We start from the raw sequence: 20,595 nt of genomic DNA on the forward strand, positions 1-20,595 counted from the left end.
GTGTGGTGATTTATTAAAATGTCGTGTGCAAAGAAGCTTTGCATTAATGAAGTAGACCTAAATGTGAAAAATAATTTCTTATGTCAGCCTACATTTGTCATTTGTTGCTAAGCTCTCTTTTTCTGCTATTGTCTTATTTCTTAAGAAACCAAATGGGGTTGCGAAAGCTAATTTCTTTTTTCTCTCATTAGGCTTGAATTATGAAAGATGTGACATTGAGAAGGGGCTCTGTAATATGACAGAAGATCAGAGTTTGTGACTTGGTTGGATAAAGGCAAATGGGATGATGGTCTTTCACCTCCATTTTATGATCTCAGCAGTGCTATATTTGGTAACTGCTTTGAATTCCTTCTTTCCTTCCTTCCTTCCTTCCTTCCTTCCTTCCTTCCTTCCTTCCTTCCTTCCTTCCTTCCTTCCTTCCTTCCTTCCTTCCTTCCTTCCTTCCTTCCTTCTTCTTTCCTGCCTTTTTGTCAAGTGGCTGATTATGAAAGTAGACTCTTGGATGATATTTAGATATGCATAATTATGGTATCTAGTTTTATTTATTCCTTAACCATTTTCAAGATATTCGTGATTCTACAATGTCAGATTAGATTTTCATAACTGGCTTTCTGGTATCCTGAAGATCTATCTAGACAAAAATTGAAATTTTCTATATATTTTGACTCTTTATGGAAATTGTAAAATTTAAATATGATAATAGTACATAGGTGAGTTCATAAAATTCCTTTGTTTTTGGCTAGACTTTTCTCAGGCTGAAAGCTCTACGAGGCTGCTCACTAGCCTTTGAGGTGCCTCTGTAGCCAGACATTTACTCATTTCTTTATTTCTTAAACAATCTAATGAATTACATTAATTCACCATTTTGTACCATGTAATTAAGGTATTTTAGTGAGCAAAAGTCGACTTTAGGCCTACCCTCATGGGATGGGCTTATATGTGATATAAAAACAGGTAATGCTGAAGGCTGGGGATTTTTTATAAAAATGATGCTCCTCTTAAATAAATATGATTAAATGTCACATATAAGTATTTCCTTGGAGATAATTTAAAACAAACTAGTGTTTAAAGCATTTGATGTTAATTGTTTGGAAATGTTAGCATAAATACTGCACATGTGGTTTAGAAGCTCGGCTCTGCCTCTTGCTCGCTGTTTGATTTTGAGCAATTTACCTTTTTAAGCCTTGGTTTTCTTACCTTTACAAAGGGGAATAATGATGTTTAGTTCATAGGATAATCAATTTAAGAGCTAACTGAGATGTTCCTAAAACTTGCCGTAATATATTCAACTCTCAGAAAAGTTGATATTTAGTACATTTCTGAATTATTTTAGTGTTTCTAACTTTAACTTTTATATAAGTAAAATGGAGTTTGTTATTTGGCTTGGATTTGATGTCAAAAATACTTCCTAAAAATTATTTTGTTGGAATCTTGTATTTATTTAAAAATTCTTATTTCATGATATTAATACAAATTTTGATTAAATTACTTTTGAAATAATTTGCCAATATTCCAAAATAATACGTTTCAACATGTAATCAGTGCTTTGAGAAGTTTTCAGAGCTACGTTCGAAAATCTGTTAGAACATTAAAAACATCCTGTGTCAATATTTGAAGTCTACTAAAGCTTGGGGCAGAGTTTTTTAAATGTAGCATTGATTTTTCAAAGTAAATAGCATTGCATTTAGATAAAATAGTATCACTCCAAAAATTCAAATACAGCTTTGCAATAATAGTAAAACTTTATTATTTTGAAAAGAATGGAAAATAAGTTTTTCTTATAACTTTTGAAGAAATACGAGTTTTTCAGCTGATAATAAAGGTGATACATGATTTTTTAAAAGTATATATAAGGCGTCATAATAAACGCTCTGAATTTATAAAGACTATTATAATACTTATTGTATATCAAGGTATTTGTGATCTCTTTGGAGAGTATTCTTGAGAATAACACAATTGTAATACAGGGAGAATTTTTAAAAGTGCTGTAATGTTAGTCTGAGCAAATTGCCCTGTGGCTGGCTACAAGGAAATTCTGACACTGGAAAGGAAAGGGGCATTTGAGAAAGGACTTGAAAGCTGAATGGTATTTCAGTGGATGGGGAAGTGAAAGCAATGATCTTTCAAACTGAAGGGACTGTGTGAAGACCATACAGAGACACTGAGGTGCTCAGGCAGTGATACGGCAGTCTGCTCTGGTTGGAGGATACAGTCTTTGGAAATGAAGATTAGGCCACAAGTGTATTTAGGAACATCAGTGCCATGTCCTTCCCTCTCTTCCCTCCTCTACCCAAACTCCTTCACAGTTGATAATTCTAATTCAGCGACTGTCCAACCAGGCAGCAGAAATGAGAGGCATTGATGGATGTGGCAGTGGCTGAGGAGTTGCATAAAGAATTTCAAGGGCACACACATTTGGTACTTAATGATTCATTCTGCTTCAAGTAGTATTTTGTAGAGAGCTTTAGTTTCTTCCACAAATTCTTTGGTTGTCAAGCTAATGATATCAAGGTCTTTGATGTGGGCCTGTGTGAGTATGCATTTTAAACGAGTGAACTACATGAGGTTTTCATAATTCCTGAACAAACTCGATGCCTCTTTTTTATTGTTTGTTTTCCCATTTATTTTATTTAAAATTCAGAGTAATACATTATATAATATATTTATTTTCCCATTTATTTTATTTAAAATTCAGAGTAATACATCAGTCAGGACATCATAGTTGACAACTTAGGTGATTATTTGAATTAACTGATATGACATCAGTGAAATTTCACTACATAACATAAATAGTTGAGCTGTCAAATACCTTAAAGTAAATAATATTATTCCTCTGGTTAGAGCTGAAAAAGAATACATTCTGTAATTTCCCTGTAGAAATATTTTTCTATGTGTCATTTGCTTTCCTTGTGGCAGGAGTTTTATCTTTACAGGAAGATGGCTTGTTTATTTCTTAAATTTATATGGGTATATATTTTTCCAATTAATTCTCCCACAAGTGGAAAAAATCCATACTCAACGGAAATACATAAAATCAAATAATAGTGTATTGAAATAAATATAATACAAATATCAAAGAATATATCTTTTGAATCCTAGCCAACTTGTCAGTAGTCTGAAATTCTGTCAAATGAACATGGGCAGGGAATTTTACCAATTAAAGTGATTGGAAAAGACACAGCAGATTTCCGTTTCCTGCAAATGAAGTCTGGCAACTGTAATGAGAAGTCACATTGATTCAATGTGTCCTACAACTGAGTTAGTCAAGGAAAACTTACAGGGACTCAGCTACTTCAGGCTCTATAGACTTTGGTCAACACCTTAAATGTAGCAAATGGAACAAGAGAAAAAAAATCAGTGCCTATGTAATGGCAGTTGAGAGGGTTTTAAAGATGTCCCCACTCCCCCACCTCTGCTCCCAAGATTCCCATCTCCAGGTTATCCAACCAAATACTATTCTAGGTAAGGACTTTGTGAAAGGACTTTGTAGATGTAGTCAAGGTTACTAATGAGCTGACCTTAACATAGGAAGATTGTTCTGGACTGCTCACATGGGCCCAATGCAATTACCTGGGTCCTTAGGACCAGCTATGCCATTTGCAAATAGAATAGTTTTACCTTCTGTTTTCATCCTGGACGCCTTTTATTTCATTTTCTTATCTGATTACCTGGCTAGAAACTCCAGTTGAATAGAAGTGGCGATAGCAGATACTCTTATCTTATTTCTATTAAAGGAAATATTTTCAAACTTTCCCATTAGTTATGATGTTACCCGAGGGCTTTTCATAGATACCATTGATCAGGCAAACATGTTCCTTTCTGTGACTAACACATTGAGTGTTTTTGTTATGAGAGAATGTTAGGCTTTATCAAATGTGTTTTCTGTATCTGCTATGCTGATCATGTGGTTTTGGCCTTTACTTGATCAATTCATCATGATTGGTTTTCATACATTGAAGCAACTTTGCATTCTTGGTATAATTCCACTTGGTCTCAGTGAATAATCAATCCTTCTTGTATCTTGTTTAATGAGGCTTCCTAGCATTTTTTTTTTTTTTAGAGTTTTTACATTTATATTTATCATGTATATTGATTTGTAGTTTTCTCGTGATATGTTTGTCTGGTTGTGATATCAAGGTAATAATAGCCTCATAGAATGAGTGAGGAAATGGCTTCTCCTCTCCTAATTTCTGGAAGAGTTTGTGAAGTGTTGGTGTTAATTTTTTTTTAATTGTTATAGAATTTACTAGTTAATCCTTTCGTGATTGAGAATTTCTTTGTTAAAAGCTTTTTTATTACTGATTCATTCTCTTTACTTGTTACAATTTATTCAGATTTTCTATTTCTTCTTGAGTCAGCTTTGGTCCTGAGTCAATTTTTGTGTCTTTTGAGGAATTTGTCCATATCATCAAGGTTATCTAATTTGTGAGTTTGTAGTTGTTGACATATTACCTTATAATTCTTTTTATTTCTAGATGATTGGTAATTCTGACCCTTGTTTCACTCTTCATTTAGTAAACAGGTCTTCTTTTTTTTTAATTGGTCAGTTTAGTGAAATATTTGTTATTTTTGTTGATCTTTTTGAGAACCAGTTTCTGCTTGATTTAATTTTTTCTGTTGCTTGTCTATTCTCTATTTCTGCTCTAATATTTATTATTTATTTTCTTCCTCCTTGCTCTGGATTAGTTGGCTCTTCTTCTAGCTCTGTAAGGTAGAAGGTTAGATTATTGATTTTAAAATCACCTTTTTTAAAATTTAGTAATTAACAGCTATATATTTATTTTTAAGCACCAATTTAACTGCATCCTACACAGTTTGATATACCATATTTTCATTTAAATTTATTTCAAGCATTTTCTAATTTCTCTTCTGATTTCTCCTCTGACTCATTAATTGTTTAGGAGTGTGTTAGTTAATCTCTACATATTTACTAATTTTCCACTTTTCTTTCTGCTAGTGACTCAAAGCACTCCACTGTGGCTATTGAATGTACTTGTGTGATTTACATTCTCTTAAATGTATTGAGCTTTATTTTAGGGCTTAAAATATGGTCTTTTTTGGAGAACATTCTGTGTGCACTATAGAGCATGCGTATTTTGTTATTGTTTGATGGAGTGTTCTATATATATTAGTTCTGATTGGTTTATAGTGTTGCTCAAGTTTTCTGATTCCTTACCGATCTTCTGCTAATTGTTCTATCTACTTTTGCAAGTGAGATATTGAAACTCCAACTATTATTGGTGAATCGTGTATGTTCAGTTTGATTTGATTAGTTTTTGTTTCGTATATTTTGGGGCCCTATTTTTAGGTGCATATATGTTTATAATTGTTATATTTTCTTGATGAGTTGATAATTTTATCATTATAAATTGTTATTATTTGTTTCTAAAACAATTTTTTTGTGTCAACATCTTTTATTTTTTGAATTTTAGCTCTCTTTTGGTTATTATTAGAATGTTATGCTTTTTAATATACTTTTATTTTCTACAAGATTTTTACAAGAAGCACACTTTATGCTTGTATCATAGTTTTATAAAATATGCCAGTCCCAGACTTCTGATTGGAGACTTTACTCCATTTAAATATAACATAATTATGGACAAGATAGGATTTATACCTGCCATTTGTTATTTGTTTTCCATATATCTTATGTCTTTCTTGTTACTCTGTACCTCCATTACTGTTTTCTTCTGTGTTACATAGATATTTTCTAGTGTATCATATTAATTCACTTTTTCAACTATATAGTTTTGAAATATTTCCTCAATGGCTGCCCTAGGGATTACAACAATCTAGGTTGGATTAATACCAATTTAATTGCAATAGTATATACAAAAATTTGTCCTACCTAGGTCTGCTTTTATAATGTTACTGCCACAAATTACATTTTTCTATATTGTGTGCCCATCGACACTGAATTATAATTTTGATTTTTATCAATGATAATAACCAATTATGATGATTAGTTGTTGATATTTACAATTTCTATCTCTGTATTGATATTCTCTATATCAATACAGAAAGGAATTTGTAGCTAAGACTATTATTTCCTCTCTGTTATCTAAACCGAGCCATATTTATGTCATAGATGAACACACTTTTTTCTTTCCAAAGTTTTGACATTTTAACTTTTGCTTCAGGCCTTGGACTTTGTCATGATGATCCATTTCTGCAGCCTGATATATTTGGGAAATGTTCTTGAGAACTGATATTGTCTCACTGTTAAAATACTCCATTTTTTGAGTTCCTTTGAGCCAGTTGGTTACTCTGTAACATGCAGTAGGATTTATGTTTCTCCTGCTCACAGTCATTCCCATTAATCACTTAGAACTTGGGAGATGGAGGAAATGCAAAGCTGTCTATCAAAAGTTGAAGAAAGTGAGACTGAAAATTCTACCTTGTCTTTCCTGAGGATCAAAGTTGATGGAATTTGCTGGCAGCATTATTGTATTTAGCCTCAAAATTTGATTCATGGTTTTTGTTGCTTTCATATTCTATATATTTCCTTTTTTAGTCATTAGTGTTGGTTTATGTTGGGATTTTACTCCAACACCTACCCAGCAAACTGAGAAAAAATATTTTTGAAAGCCCTTTAACATAAATGTTTAAGATTATAAATAAAATCATACTGTTTGTGTTATTTTGTCATTTTAATAATTAATTATCATAAGATTATTTTAAATATGTTTTAAAGATATGCTATGCAGTTGCTTTTATGAATGTAAGCAGAAAATGGATATTTATGAATCACATAAATAAACAAATGAATATATTATAAATTAATAGGAGACATATGATGATGACAGTGATGTGCGTGTGTGTGTGAGATTAATAGACTCCTTCAAGGAGTAAGAGAAGTGTGTAGAGAGAATATTGACTACATTTAAAAAAATTTTTTATTTATTTAATTTGTTTTACTAAATTTGGGGGGGTGACATTGATTAATAACCTTATATAGCTTTCAAGCGTACAATTCAATAATACATCATCTATATACTGCATCGTGTGTTCACCACCCAAAGTTAAATCTCTTCCATCATCATATATATTCAAATATGTTGTCTGTGTCTATGAGTTTTTGTTTTTCCTGTACGTTTGTTTCTTTCAGTTTCATATTCCACATATGAGTGAAATCATATGGTTCTCAACTTTTTCTGTTTGACATATTTCACTTGGCATGATTATCTCAAGATCCCTCCATGTTGTCACAATGACAGTAGTTCGTCTTTTCTTACAGCTGAATAATATTCCACATCTTTATTCAATCATCTATTGAATACATTTTTTGTTATCAGCTTCATAACTCTCTTCCTGATGTTTAGAGACAGTAATAGGAGAAGGATGTCAGGAAGGGAATGGGCATGTAGGAAAAACTTACGCTGCCAAGGATCTGCTACTTTCTTTTATCTTCATAAACATGATGACTAAAGCCCTATTGTAAGCAAGAGAACTTTCTCTAAGATGCTATTCTTCCCTAAGGACCATCTCTACCTGTGATTAAAGAAATTTGATATTCATACTATAGGGAGCAAAGTAAAATTTGGTGTTCATTTAAAAAGAAATGTTTGCTATTGTCACTAAGTTGGAATTAAAGTCAGAAAATAGATATTGCTATTGGGTGCATTTGAACACTTTTTTTTTTTTGCCCATGAAAAGAAAGTTTATTACTAGAACAAATGTCAAAGGATCTCAAGTTGTTTCAGATTTCAAAACTTTACCTTTTGGGTAACCTGAAGATTTACCTTTATTTCATTTCTGACAAAATACAGAATAATTTAAAACATTGTAACACATACCAAATATCATAGTTTATATTTATAAAACACTTATGCTTAAATATTTGAATAATTTATTATATTGTTACAAATACTACTATATTATTTAATAGCACGATGTGTCAAATCTGAATTTTGACCAGACATTAAAAAAGAAACATGATTAATTTAAGTAATTTCCTTGACAAATGAAAGTAATTTTTCATGTATATTCATGAATGCTTTTTAGTAGCTGAATATTTATGAACAATAATTTAGGATCTATTGGATATTATTATCATTTGTATTGCTAATAATATTATTTAAACCTAAAACGATATATACATATCGATCTTTACACTTATTTGATTATTCATTTGCTTAACATTTGCTTTACCTGCTGAATATGAAGTAGAAGCAAAGTAATGATAGTCCACTTGTATCACCATGATACCGGCTCTTCATCTAAATTATGTTTATGTAATTATTCCAGGGAGTACATTCTCAGAACAATTTTCTGTTATTGCTAGGATTTCAATTTTGGGTCCGACTATATCTATAAGTCGGACCCATATCTATTAATGTCATTGTTTGCTGCTTAGTTAGGGTACAATTTTGGAATAGGTGTAGGGAAGAAGATGTTTCCAAGGTTTCATAATTTTACACTGATTCTCTCAGTGATTTGACAATGAAATTTAATTTACAATTCAGCTTTAAAATAACTTGGGTAGATATATCATCATAATCATCATCATCATCAACATCTTTTTTCATTCCTTTTGACAAATAGCAGCACACCAAAGAGAGTAGCAGAAAATAATGGTTCCCAGCTTATACATTATAATCTTGTCAGCTAAGTGATGTTCCACATGTATCTATCTTATAGGCTTTTAAACAGTAGCAGTCTACTGGCATAGTCCGTACTGCAGCATACAGAAGTATATCAGGACTCAGTGTTGTTTTCCATAATCCTGAGAAAAGCTGGGACCATTTGCTCCAATTCTTTCCAGAGAAAATAACAGCAAATGATCTCTTTTGAATTCTCCATTGAATTGCTTGTTTTGATGGGCAGTCTTAGGATAATGTTTTCCCTGGATACCCTCTGTCCAGGGTTATTACTTTCTATGTTATATGAGATAAATTGAGTTGCAGACAGTAGCGCATAATAGTGTTATAGGAAATATAATCACAATTTGTTATTTCAACGGGGAATATAATGAGGTAAAAATATCAGTCAAACCATTTGCAAAAGCGAATGGTGTGGTTAAATGTTTCATTTTTTGAACAAAATTATATTGATCCAATGTGGATATGGGCCTGAATTACTGCCTGTGTATTAAATAAGCTTACCAGTGATTGCTCTGAATCTAACCCGCTGACTTGTTTCTAACAGCCCACTTCCTCTCCTTGGTCTCCAAAACAGATTTGGCTTCTTCAAATTAAAGAAGCAGAGTTTTTCTTCTGACAAATAACCAGCATGCTTGTTAGGTATTTGAAAGCACACGGAATTTTAAATACATTTCACATTTGGGGACTTTATTATATTTGTTTGGCCATTAATTATTTTTCACAGAATATGTTTTATTACTTCTCCAGGCACGTGAATAGCAAATTAACAGCTGGCCTTTAAACTTCACATGAGGGTCCTATTCAGCATTCATGGAGAAACATACTTGGGCCCCGAAATCACTGGGAGAGAAATGTCATCAAGATCCAATGTTCCCAGAGGTTTTAGGTATGTATATTGTGCATTCTAATTATGTCTTTGAAGGAAAATAAGATACAGATCTTTAACATTTGGTGAATTAAAAGTAGGATGACTAACTGTTCCAGTTGACTGAGGACCGAGGAGTTTGCCATGACTTCCAAACACTGAGACCAAACAATCCCAGTCACCTTAAAAGACACTTAAAAAAGAGGTTTTGAATTTGTGTATTAAAACTGACATATATTACAATATATTGATATATCAGTAAAATATGACCTTCTAATTCTCTTCTTAACTTCTCGAATCTCCTCCATTTTATTATTTTTCTTAGTATTCCAACCTCTTTTTTCTTTTCATTTCTTATTCTTAATGATCATTTTCCTTTCAGACTTTCTTTCATGTTTTTGAGAGAACAGTATCATGTTGGGTAAGGAGGAAATAGATTGTGTGATTTAAATACTAATTCCAAATGCTGTTGAAGTGGAATAATTGTCATTTATTTCATGATTAAAATCAAATTATTCAATACAGCTTTTATCTTCCAAAATAATTTTGAGAATTAAAGCCAAAGCAAGCCTATAAAAGATAAACTAATGTCTGCAGCCTAATAAAACTTATATATGGTGGAATTACAATCTAATGATTATTACAGGGGTTCTTGGAAAAGTATTGCACATTTTAACATTTGAGACAGCCAAGCGAATATTTCCAGTTAAAAAGGGGATCTTAAAGCATTTTATTCTGAATTAATTTGCTTTCTAAACCTGATTTGTGAACAAATTTAGCCCAAATAGATTTCTTTTGTCATCTATTATTAGAATAGTATGATATAACCAATTTTATAGTTTTGATATGAGAGTACAAAATCACCTGATACGTGATAGATTTAGCACTTGCTTAAAGATAGGACTTGGATTGGATTGAATTTTAACTTCAGTTATTTTGAGTAGCTAAGAGGAAAGAAAGGAGAATGAGCAGGATGTCTATTACAAAAATTGAATCATAAGAGAAGGGCACATTTTCTTAATTGATCAGTCATAAAATCACTGTAGTTTTGAATTTTCAGGCTTTTGTAAACTAAATGGGGATCCAAAGAAAGTAAAAGAAAAATTACTTAGTAGATAGTTAAATGACACCTAGACGATAGGACTTCAGTGGAATTGTATGGTTGGAAACACAATTCTGTCATTTAAGCCTTTGCACTCTATTAAAGTCGAATACAGGTGTGTTTTAGGAGGGTATCTTAAGCCAGTGGTTCCCAACATTTTTGTCACCTGGGACCCGTGCTCCTATGAGAATCTAATGCCTGATGATCTGAGATGGAGCTGAGGCAGTGATGCTAGCTCTGGGGAGCAGCTGCAAATGCAGGCAAAGCTTCACTTGCTGGCCCGCCGCTCACCTCCTGCTGTGTGGCCCAGTTCCTAACAGGCCACAGACCAGCTACGAGTCCATGGCCTCTGGGGGTTGGGGACTCCTGTCTTAAGCCACAGGGCATTTAAGTTTTCTTGTGAACGACTGGTTCACTTATTTGACAAAGACTTGGGGCACTTGGAGTACACTAGGTGGGATTCCGGGCGTGTTCCCAGTACCACATGAAGGGAAGATTTTTTTCCCCCAGCTCTACTGAGGTAATTGATATATAACATCGTGTACATTTAAGGTGTACAATGTGATGATTTGATTTATGTATGTACTATGGAATCATTACCACAGTAAATTTAGTTAACACATCCATCACTTCCCATAATTATAATTTTTTGTGTGTGCATTAAAAACATTTGAGGTCTATTGTTTTAGCAACTTTCAAATATATAATTCAGTATTATTAGCTATATTCACCATGCCATACATTAGATCCCCAGAACTTTTTCATCTTATAGCTAGATTTTTGTAACCTTTGACAAACTTTTTCTCATTTCCCTCATACCACAGCCCCTGGCAGCTACCATTCTACTCTTTGTTTCTATGAGTTTGGCTTTTTTAGATTCATAATAATAAGTGAGATCATATTATTTATATTTCTCTGTCTGACTTATTTCACTTAGCGTAATGCCCTCAAGTTCTGTCCATGTTGTAAAGGACAGTAAAGGACAGTATTTCTTTTTTTTTAATTCTGAATTATTCTTTTATATGTGTACACCACATTTTCTTTATCTATTCATCTATCAGCGGACATTTGGGTTGTTTCCATGTCCTAACTATAGTGAATAATGCTATAGATATGAGAGTACAGATATGTCTTTGAGATAGTGATTTAATTTCCACTAAATATATACCCAGGAGTGGAGTTGCTGGATCATGTGACAGTTCTATTTTTAATTTTTGAGAAGATTCCATGATGTTTTCCATAGTGGCTGCACCAGTTTACATTCCCACATACAGCACATAGGGGTTCCCTTTTCTCCACGTGCTCGCCAACACATTACTTCTTGTCTTTTTGATAATTGTCATTCTAACATGGGTGAGGTATATATCATTCTTCTTTTGATTTGCATTTTCCTGATGATCAGTAATGTTGAACACCTTTTTATGTACCTGTGGCCATCTGTATGTCTTCTTAGGAAGAATGTCTATTTAGGTCTTCTGCTCATTTTATTTGATTTTTTTACTATCGAGTTGTATTAGTTCCTTATACATTTTGGATATTAACCCCTTATCAGATTTGTAGTTTGCAAAGAGAAGATTTGTGACAAGCTTGGGTACAAGACACTATGTGTTCTCATTCGGTGTGCTGAATGAGAGCCCCTACACCAATAACGCATCTAATTTGTTGTGGATGTTCAGGAGTCATTAACTGCTAGAAGTTTCTGGTTTATTTCCTACCCTTCTCTTCTTACTCCCCTATGTCTCTCAGTCTTCTCTCAATAACAGCAAAAGCAATAAAACAGAGCCAAAGTACGTTAGAAGAGATTGAATCATATTGACCGGATGCTGAAGGATGAACTTACTGAAGTCCCGTCTGTCTGTGTGCTTGCAGGAACGTTAACGACTGTGTCGGAAACTTTGTGTCTGTATAAACTTTGTCAGTATTCACACATCTTTTCCAACTTTGAAACAGAGTAGATGGTAATAAAATCTTAAACTATCTTCTTATGTCTATCTGTCTTTAGTTCAAGGTCTTTACTAGCAGCGCAGCAGAGATTGGGGTGTTGGGCAGAGCTGGAACCTGCTCTTATAGGTTAAACCTTTTAAAATAACTTCCTTATTTTTATCAACTGTCCATGCCCAAATGGTGCACTGTGTGAGTTGATGATTAAATATGTGTGGTAGCTAAATATAAAACTTACAACTTTCAAATATATCATCTCCAGGGCAATTCAGCTGTAGCTGAGGCAGCAGCATTATTCATTCGAGTGCTTTAAAATGTAGCAGTGGCTTCAACCAGAGCAGATGCATGTGCAATATATTAATTTGTTTCCCAAAATACTTTATTGATGATGTGAAAACATTGCTTCTACCTTAAAGGCTTTGCAAAAATTAAGAAATTGTGCAACTCTTTGGGGATCCTCTGGCTGCATCAATCTTTAAGATTGCAGGTATGCTTTAGTTCCCTTCTGTCAGCAAGTGAGCAGATGTTCATTTGCTTTTGTTTAGCTGGGTCACAGAGATATGCTGTGTTTGTAATACTGCCTGCTGCCATCGAGTAGCTCGTTCTTGAAAAGCTTTAGCGAGAGACTTATTTGAGGGCATTTTGTAATCAGCGTCTCCAGACAATATCTACTGCCTCATCAATTTACAAGCCTCTGATTTTTTTTTTTTTTTTTATGATCTCCACGCTGCCTTCTGATATTTTTTAAACTTTTATGCTTCCTTTAGAACTATCTAAAGAGGAGATTTTAGTCTCAGCTGGCCCCTGGCTTAGCATGGGCTTCTGAGAAAGCCTCTGGATTATGAGGGCTTTATCACCTTTATCTGTAAAGTACTGGGCCCGTCACTTAGTAAAAGTGGAGAGTGTTCCTTTCTGAGAGAATACTGCTACATAAACAAGGAATGGTGGTTATGCATTCAGTCAACAAAAATGGCCACTTTTCAGAAAGTTTCTGGAGTTGTTTAAGGAAAAATAACAGCTACCAATTATTGAGCACTTACTATGTATAAAGAACTGCATTTAATCCTTTGTGTATATTATCTCATTGACCCTTCATGGCAAACCTCTGCAGTAGAACTATAATTTACCCATTGCTCACATGAGGATTATGAGCTTCAGACATAACCTACTAAATTCCAACCAGATTAGAAGCTACGATAATTTGGTTTCAGATCTCAATCTTTTAGTCACTGAACCATAATAATATTTTTGTCATGTTAAAGCATTATAATGACTTATAAGATATAGAAAAAAAATTCGAGCCCCCAGATGTGATCCAATCTGTTGAGTGATAGTCGTTGAATATTCTTTTGTTTGCTGTGTTGGATGAAACAATATTATTATGCATTGCATGATACCGATTAACTGCAATCACATTTTTCAAAATTGTAGGCATAAGCAATTGGTTGTCCTATTGTCCTAGAATGTTTACAGAGGCAAAGAATAAAACAGTCCAAACATAGAGGAGAAATTTAGTCTCAAATTCAAATGAAAACTTCCCTTATCTTCCCTCTCCCACCCACCCCCTTTTTTTTTTTTCGTTCTTGAAGGGACCTCATGAATTGGTTTGATGGATAAGAAGTAATGAATACTAGATTACTAAGTAAATCACTGACTGTGGTTTTCAAGTTGAGCATTTAGATTCTTAAGGTAAATTAGCAGTCAGTGCCTGAATTCTGAAAAGACATTGAAGCATTTTTAATATGCTATTATTTACTTGTCATTTTTTTGATGTTGCATTTAGAAATGACAGAGAATTTTTGGCAGCCTTCTATTTAGAAACAACAAACTTTATTAATATAGACAAAAGATAAGTTATTTCTACAAATAAGTATAAATTGTTAACTTAAAAATTTCTACTCTCAAACTTTTCAGAATCATAATCTGAGGCATTCTTACCTTTAAATTAAAGCACATTTACTATGTGAATAGGTGGTGGAGAAAAGGTTAGTCATCTTTTTTGTGTTTCACATGTTTGCTTGGAAAATAATATTGAATATATATTACTAAGAAAACTCTTAATACAATACATATCATTATAAGAGTTTCTGTTCATGTATGTGCTAGTGTGATCCAAGTGGGTTCATGTTCATTATTCACCAACTGTCAAAGTTTCATATAAGATTTAAATCAAGTAGCTGACTCCTTAACTCATTTTTCTCTTAAAGTGTTTAGGGTGTAAGGAATTTGTCTCATGTTTACTACTGAATCAGAGCAGCCATACCTGATTTCTGTGGTGTTGCCAACTCCCAACATTGTCTGTGTTATGATTTGCCTTTATTTTCCTACTTTGCTACTCTGTTATCATTTCCCTTAACACAGTTAAAATATAGTGGATTTTTGGGAAAAAATTTTTTGCCCAAATTTGGAGGAAACAAGTAACATTAGACATCACTTTCCTATGAAATACAATTACTGTACACAAACATAGCTTCTGACCATAGGACCTGGCTTTTTAAAATCATCTCAGAGTTCTACTTTCTTTAGCTAATTCAATCCATCCCTCTTTTCAGGATCTCAACCAAAATCTCTAGAAAATATATTTGTTTAAATAAATTTAACTCGACGTTCTGTTTATACCTGATGTACTTGTGTTTTGTAACTACAAAGATGCATTAGTAAATTTTCCTACACTTAGAGAACTAATTCTTTTCTTAACAACAAAACAAAACAACAACAACAACAACAAAAACATTTCCTCTTTCTGGACCAGTGGGCTGAAATAGCAACTGATTTTCACACTAACTTTTCTCCAATTATACCAAGTTAACAACATTTTAGTTTTATATATATTTTACAAACTCCGATAAGGAGAGGATTGAAGGTAAGGAGGGAATTTAAATTTAATTTACTTTATTAGATCGGGTGTGAAGATATTAGGGTTAGAAATAGGAATGGAGAGAAGAGAGGGTTTAATAGAGCTTGACTAATTGGACATGAGACTGGAGGAGAAAATGATTCTAAAGACCAATTTGAAGTTTTGAGTATTGAAGAGTGGCTGTCTTCCGGTAGCACTGTCAGAGAATGAGGGTCAGCTGAGAGGTCCAGTCTGAGGTGAAAGAACATTATAAATTAGAAGTGACTTCATGTCCTCTGAGTGACAATGCCCAGCAGGCTATGGAGATATGAGAGGAGAGCTCTGGAGAGAGGTTGACATTTGTGATGTAAATTCGTGTTTCATCAACCTGAGTGGCAGTTGAAACCTTGAGGATGAATGGGTTTGGGGACAAAGTGTGGAGAAAAATAGAAGAGGCTGGTGTTTAGTTAACACTTATTAACACTTATTTCTACTTGCCCCTTTTAACATGGCTACTACAGGTCTATGTATGCTTAGCTTGGCAAGAACTGGAGAATGTATCTGTGAAAGCCTTTCAAAAGGAAAAAAATGTTAATCTGTAGAGAACAGATTTTTTTTCTATACACATTATTTATGTGAAAACGTGAATATTTTAACAACTCCATGTTATGATAGCTAACACTTATTTAATACTAACTATGTACCAAGGGCTTATGTACATGTAATAACTCATTTATCTTTGCATAAACCTCATCACATAAGTAATAACTTATTTTTGTCAGTACCCTTTTCAAAGAAGAAAACTGAGGTACTGAGATCTTAAGTAACTCCTCCAAGGTCCCGTTGCTATTAAGCAGGGTAGTTGGGATCTGAACGCAAGTAGTCTGATTTCAGATATAACTTTAATCTCTCTGTTCTACCTCCCTCGTACAAAACCATCCCTACCCAACAGTCTTAGATAAGACCTTTCTAGTATGGTCCTGCTTTATAAGTAGTCACACACTTATTCCGTTTTATGTGAAGAAAAGATGACTTTCTTAGGGCTACATATGGACAACTTGCTAAATAAGTTATGGGTGTTTCTCATGGTATTTTTAGTAGACTAGCAGATCGTGTCTAGTTTGAAAGAAAATGTATCAGTGCGTCACGTCGTACAGTAACAAAAGCAAATGCAGCACGGCAAAATGGTCCACTAGGGATGACTGTATGCAGGCCAGTTGTTACGCTCAAAAGCAGTGCTGACTTTCTGAAATAATAAAATGCTTATATTATAAACAAGGCTGAACAATGAACACGAGTTTAACACTACATGAATTTAGCCTCAAAATCAATGGCATTGGTTAGTAAGGGTGGGATAATTCTCAACACCAACTACCTATTTTCTATTGATTTAAGTATTCAGGAAATTGGAGAGTAGTTTCTTTCTAAGATTCTCAGATTCATTATACCTAAGTATTTTCTCTTGGTGCCAACATAGGCTAACTCCATATCGTAATATAGTATTCAGTCATTTAACAGTAAGTCAATGAACAATCACTTCTGGTCATTGTTTCAAGCTATGTTTAGATCATGGCAGAAGATGTGCAGGAGGATAGCATAGGACATCCAAAGCAAGACTGTGAGTGTAACATTTAGAAAACCGGAGGTAGAAATGGGACATAGCTGCAAAATGTCAAGAACCAGAGATAGAGCTTGGGTCCAAAAGCGGGTAAATACTGGATAGTGTGAACACATGGAAACCAAACACAGAAGGTGATCACAGGGCAGAAATCAGGTGAATACTGCTTCATTTCATAAACATGTTACCTAACCTATGCTAGACATGTGAGATACAGAATGACTATACATTTTTCTGTCCTCGACAGTGTATGCTTTGATCTCTCACCACTTGGAGTTGGCATGGTCACCCAAGTGCTTCTAGGAAGTAGCATGTTTCTTACTCATAGGCTCTCTGCCATTAGATTGTGAGACAGTGATGTTCTTCACTCTTTGTGTGTGTGTGTGTACAGGTTGTTTTTCAAAGTCAAAAGATTTCGACTCGTGAATAAAATGAAGTCATAGCTATTGATGATATATCTTTCAGTTCAAGCTGCTTGCCTGCAAATGATACAAACTTTTTTTCATTTTAATCCTTGTTGTGTAAAATAAGTTCCGTGCAATTTAAACTTTGTAATGACTTTAATCTCTTTATTTTTGCCTGATGTTTTAGAGTGGGCTATTTTCCATTGAGTAGATCTATGCTAGAGGCAAAGATAGGCTGTTTTTCACTGATGCTGTAAAGAGCTGAAGGGGATCATTGAAAGACACAAATGTAGAGAGATATTAGTTATAATCTATTTTTTTAATTTAGACCAAAACAACTAAATCAATAAACCACATATATCAGACCTAAAAATTATCCATATAGGTCTCTTAATTATATTAACTGAATAATATTAATTCCCCACTTGCATTGTTCTCAATAGAAAAGTTCAATGTTAAAATTATGATTTGGTTAGGTAAAATTAATTTAGCCTCATAATGAAGCAAGAATTTATATATGTGCGTGTGTGTGTATATATACATAGTAGTTGATAGATTGTTTTCCATTTTAACTTTCATTATACTATAGTATGCTAGATCAGAATAGAGATATTTTGTAGAGAGGATTCTAAGTTCTAATGTGGTGCAAAAATGAGGTAGTATAGTAATAATATACAAGAATAGAAGATATGGGTGGGCCCACTTAACAGAGATCGAGGAATTTTGAAGGTTGTCTGCATTGTGCTTGGATTCTACTAAACAGCATTCCTGCTGGTATAAGAACTTACAGGTGTGTATCTCTTACCACCCAGACCAAGATAGGGTTTTACAGGTGCAGATGACAGCCCCTTCATATAACACATAAAAGTCTCTTTTATCTTTGTATCATCAATGCTCAGTATACATTAGGTAAGAAATCACTATATGATAAATTAAAATATATATAAATTGAAATGGAGAACTTTAAGAGGACAGACTGTAACCCCCGCCCATTCCTAGAGATAAATAATGGAAATATAAACTTCAATGCCTTTTCGATAAAAGATAATATTTCTTAGCCTTCAGAAAGGATGCAATATATCAATATAGAAAACATGGTTAACTCCAAGCAAAGCAGACTCTGCTGCCTAATGTGTTTTTCAAATCTCCCCTAGTATTTCCTCTTCTATTACCTTCCATGGTATTCTTGAGTCCAGAGCATGGCCAGCTTATGCTTGATTTTAATGAGACATCTAGTCTCTGACCTTGATCACTTCATTGGTGTCTTTATATATCTCAGTTTTATAGTTCCTGCAGAAATTGGAGTCTGCCTAACAAAATGATTCTAACTAGTCCTATTTATTGGCAAGTTTAGCTAATCACCTGCAGAGTAGATTAAGGTAATGAAATCCGCCATTGGCTGGATTTTCTGAACTGTCAGGAATTTAGGAACTGGCTGATGCCACTGAAATTGTTTGCATTACAGATTGTCACAGGAGTATGCTGGGGTTGTGCTTGGGAATTGAGATTGCTTGTAATAGGACTCTATTGTCATTTCAGACATGAACTTTCTCTCCATCTCCTTGGGAACGAAAGCCATTTCCCTAATTACCCATGATCCATATACTGGGTCAATGGCCAATGTAGATGGACCATAATAAATTTCAAAGACAAGGGCCAGATCTTAAAAAGAACTCTATACAATCATTATAGAAGGTAAGAAAAAAAAAATAGTAGGGGGAATGAGAACATCAGAAAGTTGGACATTCCAGGGAAAATTGTGGTCAAATAGAAAAATATTGGAGCCTACAATTTCTAATACAATAGTTCTAGATAATGTTATAACCTTTTGTTTTTGAAGTGGTGTGGAAATAAAGTTTACTGATAGAATGAGGATTGGGGGGCATATTTAAACTTTTGGGAAGAAAACGCAGCAGCATGTGGATTAATAGTGGAGAAAAAGGATAAAGCACAATGGTATAAGATTGGCATTTAGGAGGAGTTGCGTTTTTTAAGTGGTAGGAAAGTGAGAGATGGTAAAATTATGTAGCATTGATTTCCAGATGAGGCTTTCCAATCAAGTTCAGGTACTATCATGATGGACTAAACCGTGTGATTCATCAGAATCACATAGACAAGTGATCGATTCTGGGCTTTACCCTAAACATGCCAGAATGGGAATCACTGAGGATGGACCTGTGTTTTAATTAAAGTTATCAGGACATTTTTTTGTGAAGCCAGCCAGTCTTGGGTTTAAGAATGGAACTAGCATGTAATATTGTACCTGGCAATGACTGCCCTGGGCAGAGTTTCAGCTATGTAGAATCAGAGGTTTCAGTCTCATGCAGTCCTGGTGGTGATGGTCAGGGATCAGGGAGCCTCTGAGGCATGTAGGCAGAGCCAACCCTACATGTTCTGGACCTCTCCATAAGAAAATCCTGCTCCAGTGGAGGATAGGGTTAGGAATGCATTTAGTTGCATGTAAATAGAAGTGTTTTCTTAGGTGACTGAAGAAAGTAGAGATAGACAATTATGGCATAGTTTCTTCAACTCTAATACTGTTAAAATCAAGGAATAAGAGATTTTCTTGGTATTTTTCCAATGCTTGTCATCTTATGGTCATAAAATGACTGTTGAAGGCATTCAAGGCAGAAAGAAGAAGAAATGGGGAAAGGCAATGTTTTGGGCCATGTCATGTCTAGATGATTATCAGGGACTTCCTGTCTCCAGAACTGTGAGAAAATAAATTTCTGTTGTTTACGCCAACAGACTAAGATATCCACCAATCAAAATAAGTAATATTTTAGTATGTTAAAATCAAAAGTAATAAAAAGAATCAATGCTGATCAAAATATAAAAAGGTTAAATACAGACAAGATTAATATTACTGAGTTTTTCAGGCTCTAATATGGACTGGCCTGACACTACTCAGCCACAAAACAAAACTTAAGAATTTTAAAACAAAGGAAATCATATAAAATATATCCTCTGACCAAAATTAAATTAAGCTACAAATCTGAGAAATCTACAATTATTTGGAAATTCAATTCCACACATTTAAAGAAGACATACTTCAAAACAGCCAAGTATTTGAACTGAATTAAAATGAATTAAAACTTTCTTTAGGAAAGTCAAAAAAAGGAGAACGTGTTAAAGCTAAGTCAAGCAATAGGAAAATATACATGAAGGTGGTTAATAACAGAATTGAAATGGAAAAATAATAGAGGAAATTATTGGAACCAAAAGC

The 20,595-nt window shown here is 33.8% G+C and overlaps 1 protein-coding gene across 1 annotated transcript in view; it reads left to right on the forward strand.

Moving 5' to 3' along the window:
• Positions 1-20,595, forward strand: part of MALRD1 (MAM and LDL receptor class A domain containing 1) — a 477,766-nt gene that overhangs the window by 12,006 nt on the left and 445,165 nt on the right. The window contains 5 exon segments of the mRNA XM_039877626.1: positions 192-284; positions 287-331; positions 9,148-9,242; positions 9,328-9,489; positions 17,357-17,481. Coding sequence (XP_039733560.1) covers positions 192-284; positions 287-331; positions 9,148-9,242; positions 9,328-9,489; positions 17,357-17,481 — 520 coding nt within the window.

The sequence above is a fragment of the Pteropus medius genome, unplaced genomic scaffold, assembly GCF_902729225.1.
Source record: "Pteropus medius unplaced genomic scaffold, Ma_sr-lr_union100, whole genome shotgun sequence".
Lineage (NCBI taxonomy): Eukaryota > Metazoa > Chordata > Mammalia > Chiroptera > Pteropodidae > Pteropus > Pteropus medius.